This window comes from Orycteropus afer, unplaced genomic scaffold (genome assembly GCF_000298275.1).
Source record: "Orycteropus afer afer isolate SDZICR_OR568_19922 unplaced genomic scaffold, OryAfe1.0 scaffold01010, whole genome shotgun sequence".
Lineage (NCBI taxonomy): Eukaryota > Metazoa > Chordata > Mammalia > Tubulidentata > Orycteropodidae > Orycteropus > Orycteropus afer.
In genome coordinates this window covers 237,759-250,337 of record NW_006922597.1, presented here as the reverse complement: position 1 = coordinate 250,337, position 12,579 = coordinate 237,759, and the positions used below count along the sequence as shown (strand labels likewise).

The 12,579-nt window shown below is 49.7% G+C and overlaps 1 protein-coding gene across 1 annotated transcript in view; it reads right to left on the bottom strand.

Moving 5' to 3' along the window:
- Positions 1-3,753: 3,753 nt before the first annotated feature.
- Positions 3,754-12,579, bottom strand: part of KDM5C (lysine demethylase 5C) — a 36,065-nt gene continuing 27,239 nt past the window's right edge. Inside the window, exons 15-27 of the mRNA XM_042783390.1 lie at positions 10,635-10,816; positions 10,421-10,545; positions 10,147-10,294; positions 9,238-9,343; positions 8,162-8,520; positions 7,364-7,502; positions 6,657-6,836; positions 6,159-6,296; positions 5,342-5,941; positions 5,124-5,246; positions 4,546-4,624; positions 4,224-4,423; positions 3,754-4,119 (exon numbers count right to left, since the gene is read on the bottom strand). Of these exons, the coding sequence (XP_042639324.1) occupies positions 3,754-4,119; positions 4,224-4,423; positions 4,546-4,624; positions 5,124-5,246; positions 5,342-5,941; positions 6,159-6,296; positions 6,657-6,836; positions 7,364-7,502; positions 8,162-8,520; positions 9,238-9,343; positions 10,147-10,294; positions 10,421-10,545; positions 10,635-10,816 (2,745 nt within the window). The remainder of the gene's footprint in view (positions 4,120-4,223; positions 4,424-4,545; positions 4,625-5,123; positions 5,247-5,341; positions 5,942-6,158; positions 6,297-6,656; positions 6,837-7,363; positions 7,503-8,161; positions 8,521-9,237; positions 9,344-10,146; positions 10,295-10,420; positions 10,546-10,634; positions 10,817-12,579) is intronic.

Genomic DNA, 12,579 nt, shown 5'->3' with positions numbered 1-12,579 from the left:
AGGGGGTGCTCTTCCATGGAATGTGACTACCCCAGGGGCAGAAAACCCCTCTGCCTCCCAACCTCTCTTCTCCCATCACAATTTCAGCGTTGGTTAGTCTTCCGTTTCAGGCCGCCATGGACTGTGAACCTGACCCTACCCCATGGGGTGATAACCTGCACCAATGAGCTTTATGAAATGCAAAGTAAGAGTTCACATGCAGGGTAGGACCCCGACTGCTCCCCCAGTCTCCCTTCTAAGCTCAGATTGTGCAGGACCCTGGCCTGCAAGTGTGGACAGAGAAGACACAGGCCTGGGCCACCCCTCCAGTAGCTCCCAGAACGGGGAGCTTGAGGGTGGGAGAGACAGACCCATTAACAGAGTGTTTCGGACACCATGCAAAGCACAGTGGAGGCTCTAGGGAGGGGGAAGAGGTCAATAGGGCCTGAGGAAGGGGGGTGGGGAAAAGTCCTTAGAAGTGATGCCTCTCCTTGTATTTGTAAGCTGTGCACCCAGGAGACACGCTGAGGGGTGTGGTAACCTCTGGGAGAATGCAGTAACAAAGCAGTAGCTCTACAGTAGAAAATGACTTTGAAGTGGAAAAAGAAAATACTCTGCTTCCCCAAGCCTCATTCTCCCTACCCCTACACCTGGGACACCGCTGAGCCAATCACTTCTCCCTTTCTAGGGGAGTACACAGGGAAGGGGAACTCTGGTGGCACAGTGCCTAAAGCATCTGACTGCCAACTAGAAACTAGAAGGCTGGTGGTTCAAATCCACCAGCCACTCCTCGGAAGAAAGGCTGGGCAATCTACGTCTGACCCAAGGACAGGTCGTTGAGTCAGATCCAACTCTGCAGTGAATTTGGTTTTTGGTTTACATGTTGTTGTTGTTATGTGCCGTGGAGTCAGACCCGACTCATAGCGACCCCTCCTTGGGTTGCCGAGGCAGTATCACTACGGAAGTAGATTGCCCAACCTTCCTTCCAAGGAGTGGCTGGTGGATTTGAACCGCCAGCCTTCTGGTTAGCGGTCAAGTGCCTTAGGCACTGAAGGTAAACAGATTTGAAACTAAACAAAACTCAGGAAGAAGTGAGACCGATTTGGGTCTTGCAGGACGAGGGCTAGGACCTTTTGAACGAAGCTCATGGGATGCCATGTCTGTTGTGAAGGGGGCAAAGTGTGAATGTGATGAGGCAGGAAGGTATCTAAATGGGAAAGGCTGTCTGGGAACTGGTGGGCCCATACCTTGGAGGACCCCTACCTCAAGCATAGCAGTTCTCTAGCCTGAACACTGTGGGCACCATCTCTCCCTTTCCACTCTGGCCAGTTCTGGTGGCTTAACTGCATTGGAGTAGGGAACATTAGTGAAGTGCTGAGGCTGAGCACTTTCCTGCTTCTGCCCCAGCTCTCAGGCCCCAGACTCTTCTGATGTCTTCTCCAATCCTCTTTTCATGATCAATTCCAGATGGGTAAGCAGACAAAAAGGTCAAGCTTTTCCCTTGGTCTGTGGCCTGGAGTCCAGTGACCCCCAACTGGAAGACTGGATGAAGCAACAAAGCTGATCCAGACCTCCCACCAATCAGAGCTGCCAGAAGAGGGTGAGCTTTCTCATCCATCACTACAGTTTTTATCAGCTGGAAACCTTGGGAAGGGGGCAGGAAGTGGAGTAAAATGATCCCACTGAAAATTCAGAGTGTGTTGAGCCCAAGGGCAAGAGATCAGTTTGGCCTTTAACTTCTCCATGCAGTCCCTTTAAGGAGAAACTTCAAAGAGCTGGGCATGATGGAAAGCTGACTGGCTTAGCAGGGTTTCAATGCTCCCGCTTCCTCCTCTGTATCCTTCCATCATGGGCTGACTCTGAACAAAACACTCAGGACCAGAAAGGTCAAGGATCCCTTTATGAATCTGATACAAGCTGGTTACCCTTCCTGCCATTAAGAGATATCCATGCAAACTTCCATGAAAATATGTAAACAATTTCAGGAGATGGTCCCTGATACAGTCCAACATCCTCATGTTAAAGACTTTGGGGGTCTAGAAAGGGAATAATCTGTCCAACTACTATGGGACCATTAATATATTCACTTTGAAGTGAATTCAGAACCTGAAATTATGCTTAGTCAAAGAAGCCTGTCACAAAGAACCAACATTATGATTCTACTTATAGGGAATGTCCAGAACAGGCAAATCCATACAAAGTATATAGTGGTTCCCTAGGGCTGGGAAGCTTGGGGTGCAACGCCTAAGGGGTACAATTTCTTTTTAGGGTAACGAAAATATTCTAAAATTAAAGTGATGGTTGTGTAAGTCTTGAATATACTAAAAGCCTTTGCATTGTACACTCAATTGTATGGTATGTGAATTTTCTCTCAATAAAGCTGCCTTTATGAAAAAGTTAAGCATGAACATTACAAATGATTTTGGTCCCCATTCAGCAGGGGCAGAAAGAATTTTTAGGGTAGAGAAAAAATTCAGGGAAGGCTCCCTGAATGTGGCACATGGGTTAGACACTAAAGCATTCCTATGGAGATTTTATATAACTATATATATCTTGATATATCTATCAAGGACAGTGAAGCAGCTCAGAACATTTTAGACAGAAAACATGATCAGAGCCACACTTTAGAAACATTCCACTGAATTGTACATTTAAAACAAGTGAGTTTTATGCTATATAAATTATACCTCAATTAAAGCTGTGGAAAAAAAATCCCTCTGACACCCAGAGGAGGATAAACTAGAGGGCATAAAGTTGGACTGTTGCAGGAGTTTAGGTGAGAGGTTTCAACACCCATCTGTTGGGCGATGGGGAAAACTGGCGTAGGGGTGGAATGTTAGGGTGCAAAGTTAAAGAGAACCTGGTAGAATTCAGTTCAGATCCCAGAGCACCCTGGCTTCAGCCTTAGTGCCCCTGCCAGCACTATAGCTGTTCTACTGACAGGTGATGGAGTCACTGTTCTCCCCCTTCTAAGAGAAATGCACTTCAGAAACATGTTTCCAAAAAATGTTGCTAAGGGTTTATTTCTAACAAGAAGAAAATAATAAAATAAAATTAACATAGGCTTTAGTTGGAACCAAGTTTCTTGTTTTGCTTTTTCTCTTTTGAACAAATTAATTACACACCAACAATCTTCTTTTATTACAACATGAACCCAGGAGGAGGAACACAGACGGGGGAAGACAGGGAGGGAGGGTCGAAGTGGTTGTGAGAACAAGCACCAAAAGCTTTCTTCAGATTACAGGGAGCTCTGTTCCTGTTCAACTCCCCAACCAAATTTATTTAAAATAAAAAAAAAACTGTGAGCACATCTATGTGAAATTTCCTCCTCCTGGGTAGAACAGTCAGGGGAAGCAAGGAGAAGAGGAAGGGAAGAGAGAGAGGGAAGGTGAGGTTAGTGTAACATAGCTTGGCCAGGGCCAAAACTGGGGAGAGGACATTCCTCAGTTTGCATAGGCCCTGTTTCTGGAATGGTGCTGGCACAGCCCCAGCCACCCATCCTGCCCATCCATCGATCTGCCTCAGGTGTCTGGGAATGCTGGTTAGAGGCTACCAGGGAGGGGGACTCCAGGGGCCGGCCCCCAGGAGCTGAGGTCTGAACAATACCTTGGAGTCAGAATACAAAAGTCAAGGGACTTCAGTGGTGGGCTGGGGGAGTAGCCACCCTCCGCCCCCACCGCCCACCTCCCAAGAAGCAGGCTTGATGGTCAGAAAGAGGATCCTTGAGGCCAAGGGGGTCTGGTCTGTTGGGGTCTGTGCTAGGCTCAGCCACTGTCACAACTCTTGCTGAGGTGGCTGCTGTGGGCAGGGCATATGCAGCCGGGGAGTCAGCGTGGAGTAAGGGGCAGAGAGGCCTGAGCTGGCCGCTAGGCCCGGCTCTAAGCCATTCTGGTTCTCCTGGGGGATGGGGCTGCCAGCGGTGGGGAGTAGAGGGGTAGGACCCTCACCCCCAGTTTCCTCCTCCAGCTCTTCTTCCTCCTGGGCCTCCTCAGCCTCTGGCCCTGAGCTCCGTACCCTCTTTGGCTCTAGCTCCTCTCGGGCTGGGTCATCGCCCTCCCCAACCCGATCCACCTTCCGCCGCCGCCGCTTCTCCAGGGCTCGGCCACGTGCCCGACTCCCATGGTGCTCTGCCTTCTCCAGCTGTGATCAGAGATAAGCAGAAAGGGATTGTGGACCATTGGTCAGGCCTGGGCTTATTGCCAGTTGGCCTGACCCCCTGGCCCTACCATAACCCTTTCCCTCACCTCCAGAAGAGTGCGGATCCGCTCCAAGTCTGGAGGCTTCCCAGCCTGTAGCAGCTGCCAGATGCTGTGGTTCTCATCCAGGGTCACCTCAAGCAGGTCTCCCTCCATCATGAGCTCCTCCAGGGGGGCCCGAGTTGCCTCAGGCAGCTCCAACATGGGGCCAGTCAACTGTGGCAACAGTGAGGATAGCAGCTCCAAGTCTGGAGGGTTGTGGGGACAGGTTAGGTTAGAGGATGGTCTGACCCCAACCACAACAGAGCAGAGGACCACATGGGTCATTCTGGTGACATCCACTCAACAACATAACCACACCTAGACCTACCTCTCTTACCTGAGCTCTCCCCTGGGGCTACCTTCTCAGGACTGGTAACACTGTCTCCATTCTCCAGCAACCCCTGGACCTGGCAACAAGATGAAGAATGGGTAGGAATAACTAAACTGAAAACCCAACCCACTCTTGTCAAGTTGAATCCAACTCAAAACAACCCTGTGAGACAGAGTAAAACTGTCCTACAGGGTTTCCAAGGCTGTGATCTCTATGGAAACAGACTGCCACATCTTTGTCCAGTGGAGTAACTGGTAGGTTCAAACTGCCCGACCTTTTGACTAACAGACGATCACTTAATCACTGTGCCACCAGGGATCCTCCCAACTGAACCAAAGAACCAGGCCTTATTCTTCCTCCCCCAACCCTAAACTTGGGACCTTCTACCTCCTGAAGGAGGGCAGACACAGGCTCCCGGCAAGGAGCATCATCTAGAGATGTAGACAGGATATACAAAATGGCAGGGAGAGGCAGGGTCAAAGGAGACTGAAAATTGGAGGACAGGGCTGGAGCCTAAATAGGGGTAGGGGCTAGGAGACAGGAATCTGAGGACAAGTGCTGGGCTGGCAGCTCACCTTAGGCATATCCTTGCCACTGCCCTCTCTGAGAGGGTCAGAGGCAGGGACTGAAGGGCAGATAGGGGGCTCCTCCGGCCTGGGTTCAGATGCAGAATGGCAGGGAGGCAGGGTCAAAGGAGACTGAAAATTGAAGGACAGGGACAGGGCTAGAGCCTAAATAGGGGTAGGGGCTAGGAGACAGGAATCTGAGGCCAAGTGCTGGGCAGGCAGCTCACCTTAGGCATATCCTTGCCACCGCCCTCTCTGAGAGGGTCAGAGGCAGGGACTGAAGGGTAGGTAGGGGGCTCCTCCGGCCTAGGTTCAGCCTGCACCCACTGATGAAGCTCAGCCAGCCGTCTCAACAGGGCAGTCACATCCTCAGAGGCCAGAGCCTGTCTGGCACGGCCTTGCCAGCTGATGGCCCTCTCTGTGAGGCACTGCAGGGCCTCACCCTCGGGCAGCCGCACAGGCAGTCTCTGCAGGGCTACTAGCAGTGCCAGGATGGTCTCCAGGCGTGGGCGCCGTGAGCGCATACACAGTGGACACAGGAATTTGGTGTCCCACTCCCACCAAGCCAGCAGTGGGGATGAGATGGGACTGGACCTGGGGGAGTTTAGAAGGCGGGGCACCGACACACATCGCCCATGGAACCAGTCCTGACACAGGTCACACTGCAGAGCTCCCACCCCAGCTGGCACCTGCCCACACACACAGATGGAGGTTGCAGAGGAAGCTGTGGTCAGCGATGACAGTGGATTGGGCTTGGCTGAGTTGGTGCGACGCAGCTGCAGGATACCCTCCTTCTCCTTCTGTTCCCCCTCCTTGAAGGCCACGATCTGCCGTGCCCAGGGCAGGGGGAAAGCAGGTTAGCCACCCAGTCCCTTCCCTTCTCTCATCCCCTTAACTTACTCCCAAACCAGGAAAACTGAGGCTCAGGAAGCAAGTGGTCACCTATGGTCACTCAGCTCAGAAACTCTATCACCACCAGGCATCAGTCATTGCAGGGAGATACCCAGAATCCAACTTCTCTCTATCTACGCCCAAGTTCCTTACCACAGAGCCTGGATCCCTGAGATCCTGTGCAGATAGCCCCAGCAGCTCTGTGTCAGATTTGTACAATCCCAGCTCCTTCTCCATCCACCGGCTGCGTTTGACGCTGTCTGAGCCAGCGTCTGCACACGGGCAGAGCACCTGAAGCAAGTAGACAGAGGGGGAATGACAAGCTTCCCCTAACCTCTACACCCTCTCCTCCCCTCCCCAAACCAAACAAACCCACTGCCATTGAGTTGATTCCAACTCACAGCGACCCCCACTGGGTTTCCAAGGCTGTAAATCTTTACGGAAGTAGATCGCCCCATCATCTTCCTGCAGAGCAGCTGGTGGGTTTTAACCACCGACCTTCTGGTTAGCAGCCAAATGCCTAACCTACTATGCTACCAGAACTCCTTCCTCCCCTCCCCAGTCCCCCCCAAAAACTGTTCTACTATGAATCTTTTCACAACAGCCAGGGCAGGGGCAGGTGAGGCTGTGGGTCAGGGTCCCAGGCCTCACCTCCAGCAGTGTGTAGCAAGAATTCTTCTTGAGGAAGGTCTTGGAGGCCTTCTCCCTCCATGAGTGCGCTGTCAGTACCTGCAGCTCTAGCTGTCTCAGCTCCTCCAGTCCCACAGGTAGGTCCCGGCCTACAGCCACCAGGCCTTCCAAGTCATCCAAACAGGGGTAGTGGTCACCATTCTGGGGACAGAGGCAAGAGAAAGCTCAGTTCAACCTGCCAACATCTACTAATGCTTACTCTGTGCCTGGCCCTGAACTGGGCATCACTGGGAAGTTAGCTGGATTCAGTTTTGAGGCAGAGAAATCAAGGATCATCCCAAGGAAGGAACACCCACCTGTCTCTCTTCCTAAACTCCTACATTCATTGGCTCAGCTTCAAAATATCCAGTCTCTACAACACCAGGTTATTCTATTATGGTTTGCCTCTTCTACCCTCCTCCATGCCAAAAGCACCCCTGCCTGGCTCCATTCCCACATCATCTGCCTCCACTGTTCTCATCCTCACCAGCATCCTCTCTTTGCTCAGGCCAGCTTCCCAATCCCTCTTCACATTGTTCACCAGGCACACTTGTGCTTCTTTTCTGTGTGCCATGCTCCTTTCCTCTCTCTAGCCAACCTAACCCAGTACAACCCAATACATGTGTCATCTCTTCCCAGCTGGACTGAAGGCCTAGAGGGTGGGTGTCAGGGGAGGACAGGGTCCTCACTTGGATCTCATCCACATCAGCAATCCAGGCCCGGGCCTTAGCAAGAGCCTCCTTGAGAGCCTGAATGTTGGGCAGGTGAACAGGGATGTTTTCTGCCTCGCGGATTATGGCCTCCAGCGTGGCTGGTGGATGCTTCTGCCTAAACGTAAAAAAAAAAAAAGAGGACTCAGTCTAGGGTGGTCTGCCTAACCAGAAGCCCAACCTGGCCATCAGATTTATCTGCATGGGCTCCTGGGGTGCCTGTTATTCCTCATGTCATTTGGACTTACTTGCTTATATCTTGCCTATGGGTGGTTGCCAGTCCCTGTCCCAGACTGCATGCACCCAACTTGATCCTTCTGCTGTAACTCCTGCACCTCTGCTTGTCTACCTGGTAAGTCTGTCAGCCTGCTATGCACACAGCCTATGGTATTAATCTGTTGCTCTGTCAGACTGCCCCGTGTGTGGTGTCTTTCTATCAAGATCTATCCTTCTGCCTATGTGTGTGGGTCCGACTCAACGGCACATAACAACAACATGTGTGCCTGTGTGCATGTGCACATGTCAGCCAGTAGGGCCAGTCCTCTATAAATCTCTCCATCTCTGTATCTCTACCACTCTATTTCTGCCTCTTTGTGTACAGAGTGCTTTTTTTTCCTTTAAAAAAGAAAAAAAAAAAAAGATAGGGAAATAGACGGGGAAGTTAATACATCGATGCAAGAGTCTGGTGCCCAAGGTCACCCATGGAAATTACCTCCAGGTTTTCTACTATACATTGCAGGTTGAAGTAGGGCTGGGACAGGAAAAGGCTCAACGTACCTGGCCTCCAGGCAGAGATGGGCCTTCTCCTCCCAGCGTTCAGCAATGGTCAGCAGCTCCTGCAACTCAGCCCGGGCCTTATCCACAGCAGGGCTAGGGGCTACACTGGCGCCCGCAACCAACAGTCCCCGCATAACAGCCAGGGTGCCCCTCTGGGCTGAGGGGGCCAGCGTGCGTTTCACCTCATCCAGCCATCGTGCTTGCTCTACCTGCCGCTGGAGCTGCTGGGCCTCAGGTACCTCCACCCCTAGCCGTTGCCCCCTCTCCAACAGGGACTGCAGTATCCCTGGACTGGAGGGCAGTGAGGCCAGGGCCTCACGGGCTTCAGTCTGGTATGCTTCCACCTGTTCCAGAATACCCTACCAAGATACAGGATGAAGAACACCTCAGCTGGGCTCATTTAGAGGTCCTTCCACCAGACACAGCCTTGCCTCATGTACCTTCTTACCCGCCAGTCTTTTGGGAAAAGAAAGCCTACCTTGGGCTGGCCTCTCCCTTTCCCTCTCCATGCCTAAGAGTGGCATTTTAGAAACTAAAAGTGACTGCCCATTAAGGGCACCCTAATGAGTATGTTGAAAAATGCAGATTACCTGGTTCCACTTCTAGAGATTCTTACTGGGGGTTGGTTGGTAATTTGTGTTTTATTTAACTCCCCAGAAGATTCTGACATAAAGTACCAATTGAGCCTCTGCCCTAAAAAATGCTATACCAGTCTTCTCACAAACGCTTATGCTCACACTGATGTCCATGTCCTCTTTATTCCACTTCTCTACCTTCATGGACTTAGTCTATTTCTAAGCCCCACAAACACTCTTGTCAACTGCTGCTTCTCCTCCAGCAAACATTCCCTTGCCTCTGCATCTTGCATTCATAACCTTGCCACCTGCCTCTCAGATCTCATTTCTAAGATGCAGTTACTAGATGTTATGCCTCACAACTTTTAGTATTTTTTCACATGTGCATTCTGTCTTGGCCAAACACTTTAAGCTATTTAAAGGAGCCAAGAGAGCCCTGCTGATAATATCACCCTTGTCCCCCTGATCCCTCAGCAGCACTCCAAACCAGCCCCTCCTCACCTTGACATTCCCAATCTGGTGCATGGCACAAGGCAGGTTGCTCATCTGGTCCAGAAAGGCCCGGAGCTCAGCCAGGGTCATCTGTAGACCAGCCACCCTGTAGGGGCTATGGAGTTTCACATGTGGGGTTTCAGTTCCAAACTCAGTCCCCTCCCCCATCTCTTCTGCTAAGACCCAACAAGTTTCTTCACCATACATGTTCATCTTGACCTCTCATATCTCAGAGTTCTCTCAGATGCCCAGATTAGACGGAGAGTTTAAGATATGAGCATGTTCATACAATGAAGGAAAAGAACCAGAAGAGAATATATTTGGGAGGGGGGCCTTAGAAATTAATTGATGATTAACAAGCTTGACTTTTCAATCCATCCTCCACTGAGAATTCTACATCTGTGTTTATGATTCTCTGTCCCTAAACCTTGCACAACTCCAACTTGCCCACAAAATTCCTCAGCCTGTCCCACAAATCTCTTGTTGTTGTTGTTATGTGCCATGGAGTCAAACCTGACTCATAGCGACCCCTCCTTGGGTTTCCGAGGCGTTATCACTACGGAAGTAGATTGCCCAACCTTCTTTCCGAGGAGTGGCTCGTGGGTTTGAACCGCCAGCCTTCTGGTTAGCAGTCAAGTGCCTTAGATACTACGCTACCACAAATCTCTTCTAGGTACTGACAAAAATAAACATCCCTAGGTACCTTATCACTGAAACTCCCTTCTCCATTTTACACAACCTGGTCTTCTTGCCTTTCCTGATATCTCTGAGAGTATCTCACACTCCAGTGCTTGTCAGCTTCCTGCTGATGTCCAGTCTGCCTAATGGTGCTCAGAGGTAGTACCTCTTGTAGTACTTTTCATAGATGCTGAATCCTTGGCAGGCTATCTCTGCCCTAATAACCTCACACTGCCATACCCAGCTTCCTGGCCGCTGACCAATCCCAGAGCCCGGGACACGCAAGCCTCTGCTTCACTCAGGCAGTTCTTCAATCGCTGTAGTAGCTCACTATTAGGAAATCTCCGCTCACGGGCCTCAGACTCAAGTGCTCTCAGCTCTTCAAGGCCTAGAGAGACAATGAGAGCAGCAAGGAGTAGGCAGTATTGTGGAAAGACATGAAGGGGGACTGGGAGAACAGAAGAAAAGGGAATAGAACTTGCCTGTGGAGTCCCTCAGTCCCCCCATCACTCACTGCGCTTTCGCCCATCCTCCACTTCCAGGGCCACTCGCACTTTGTTGGCCCAGGTGTCAAAGGACTCAGCTCGAACCTTCAGCTTATGCAACATGGCAGGAAGCTCATCCAAGGTGTACCGATACCTGGAGGAAGAGGGGAAGGAAGAGCACATCTGGCCCAATTCTGCATCCTCCTCCTTGCCCCATTTCCTCTAGGTAGGCCCCATGCTCACCGCAGGTACTGCCGGCTACTAGAGCACTTGCAGAGGTCATTGATGTGGGAAAGGCAGACAAGGCCATCTGGGCAGTCATAGCAGGCCAGGGCTGATAAGAAACAAGTGGTCTTGCACTTGATGCACTGGCGCTCATCATCTGGGAGCAACTCAAAGGCTTCTCGTTCAGCCTCCGTGATGCCCTGGGGGTGTTCAACCCATACACATTATACAGGAGTAAAATAGTTCACGGAAACCCCCATCTCAGCCACCACTGAGCTCCACTTCAGACTACAACTTGTGCTGATGGCCACAGTGGAGACCAAAGGAGCACACCTGCCTCTGCCTGTAAATTCCAGACTCTCAAAGCTGGGGCTGGGGGTGGGGGGGTGGGGATCAGATGAAGAAAGGCAAGATCAGTGTGTGTTGAGGCAAAGAAAATTTTATAGAGGAAGAAAAATGAAGTAAGATTCAGATTAAAAAAAAAAAATGACCTTCAAGATAAGAAAAAGTAAGGAAAATGGTAGACTGAGGCATGGAGAGTCAGAAATGTGTAGCAGTGACCAAGAGACAGGCCTGGCTAGTATGGAGGGCACATACCTGGGAACAATGTTAGCTTCTAGTTACTCAGTGCCATTTTGTTCCAGTTGCTGTACTGGTTTCTTGGTAGACAAGAGACACTGCATGCATATATCTAACATAAAAATTCAACTGTATATGCTACCATTTAGTCTTTAAAGATAGTAACTTTTTCTAACAACACTGAACAAATAAGCCAATGGTGTCATCTGTTGCTCAGATGAAAAGAAATAAAAAAAGAATCTCTTCCAAAAATGAAGGCAAAGGTGGCTGTGCCAAAGTAATTGAGAGACAATATAATGCTACACATTACAGGCAATTTTAGGGATTTTAAAAACAAATTTTGACTACAACAATTTTGGTCTTATACACTGACTTGTTTAAAACCTATTCCTTGCAACCTCATATATACCAAAAGACAAGAACAGGGAAGTGTATAGAGACCAAAGTTTATTAGTGGTCTGGGGCGGGAAAAATGAGGAGAAAGGGTGTTACTGCTTATGGAATACTGAGTTTTGGTTTATGGTGATGGAAAAATCACACTGATTAAGGGTAGGGCTGCACAGCTGATTACTGTAACTGCTGTTAATAAGTTGTACACCTGTAAAAAGTTGAACTGGCAAAAGTTGCATGATAGATATATTTACAACAAAAAAGAGTATCTGCTGAGGCTGCTTATGTACATCCAAACACCTCATGGGATTTGGTTCCTTGGTTTGGAGGTTTAGGGTCATGGTTTCATGAGAAATCCCAGTTAACTGGCCTAATAACATGTTTAGTGCTTCTGTTCTACCTCCTAGTTTGTTTCATAGCACCTGGGGTCTTAAAAGTTTGTAAGCAGTCATTCAAGACACAATTGGTCTCTATTTGCCTAAAATAACAGAGGAAAGAAGAGCATCAGGAAGAGGAGAAGGAAACAGAATATTGGTTAATGTTGTTGTTGTTGTTATGTGCCGTCGAGTCGGCCCCAACTCATAGCGACCCCTCCTTGGGTTTCCAAGGCAGTATCGCTACGGAAGTAGGATTGCCCAACCTTCCTTCCGAGGAGTGGCTGGTGGGTTTGAACCACCAGCCTTCTGGTTAGCAGTCAAGTGCTTTAGCCACTATGCTACCAGAGCTCCTTAAAAAAACTGCCTCCTTTGCTATGAGACCAGAACTGGATGGTGCCTGGCTACCATTAGTGAACATTTTGAACAAAGAATCCTGATCAACTTTAAACAAAAAATATCCCCTGAAGTCTTCTTAAAATCAAATAGTTTAGCTTAACTAGTAAATAATGCCTGTGCCTTGAGTTTTATTTATATATATATATAAAATTTTTTTTTTGTAAGGCCTAGCTATATAGCATCAAAGGAGCTCTGGTGGTGTAGTGGTGGTTAAGGCAGCT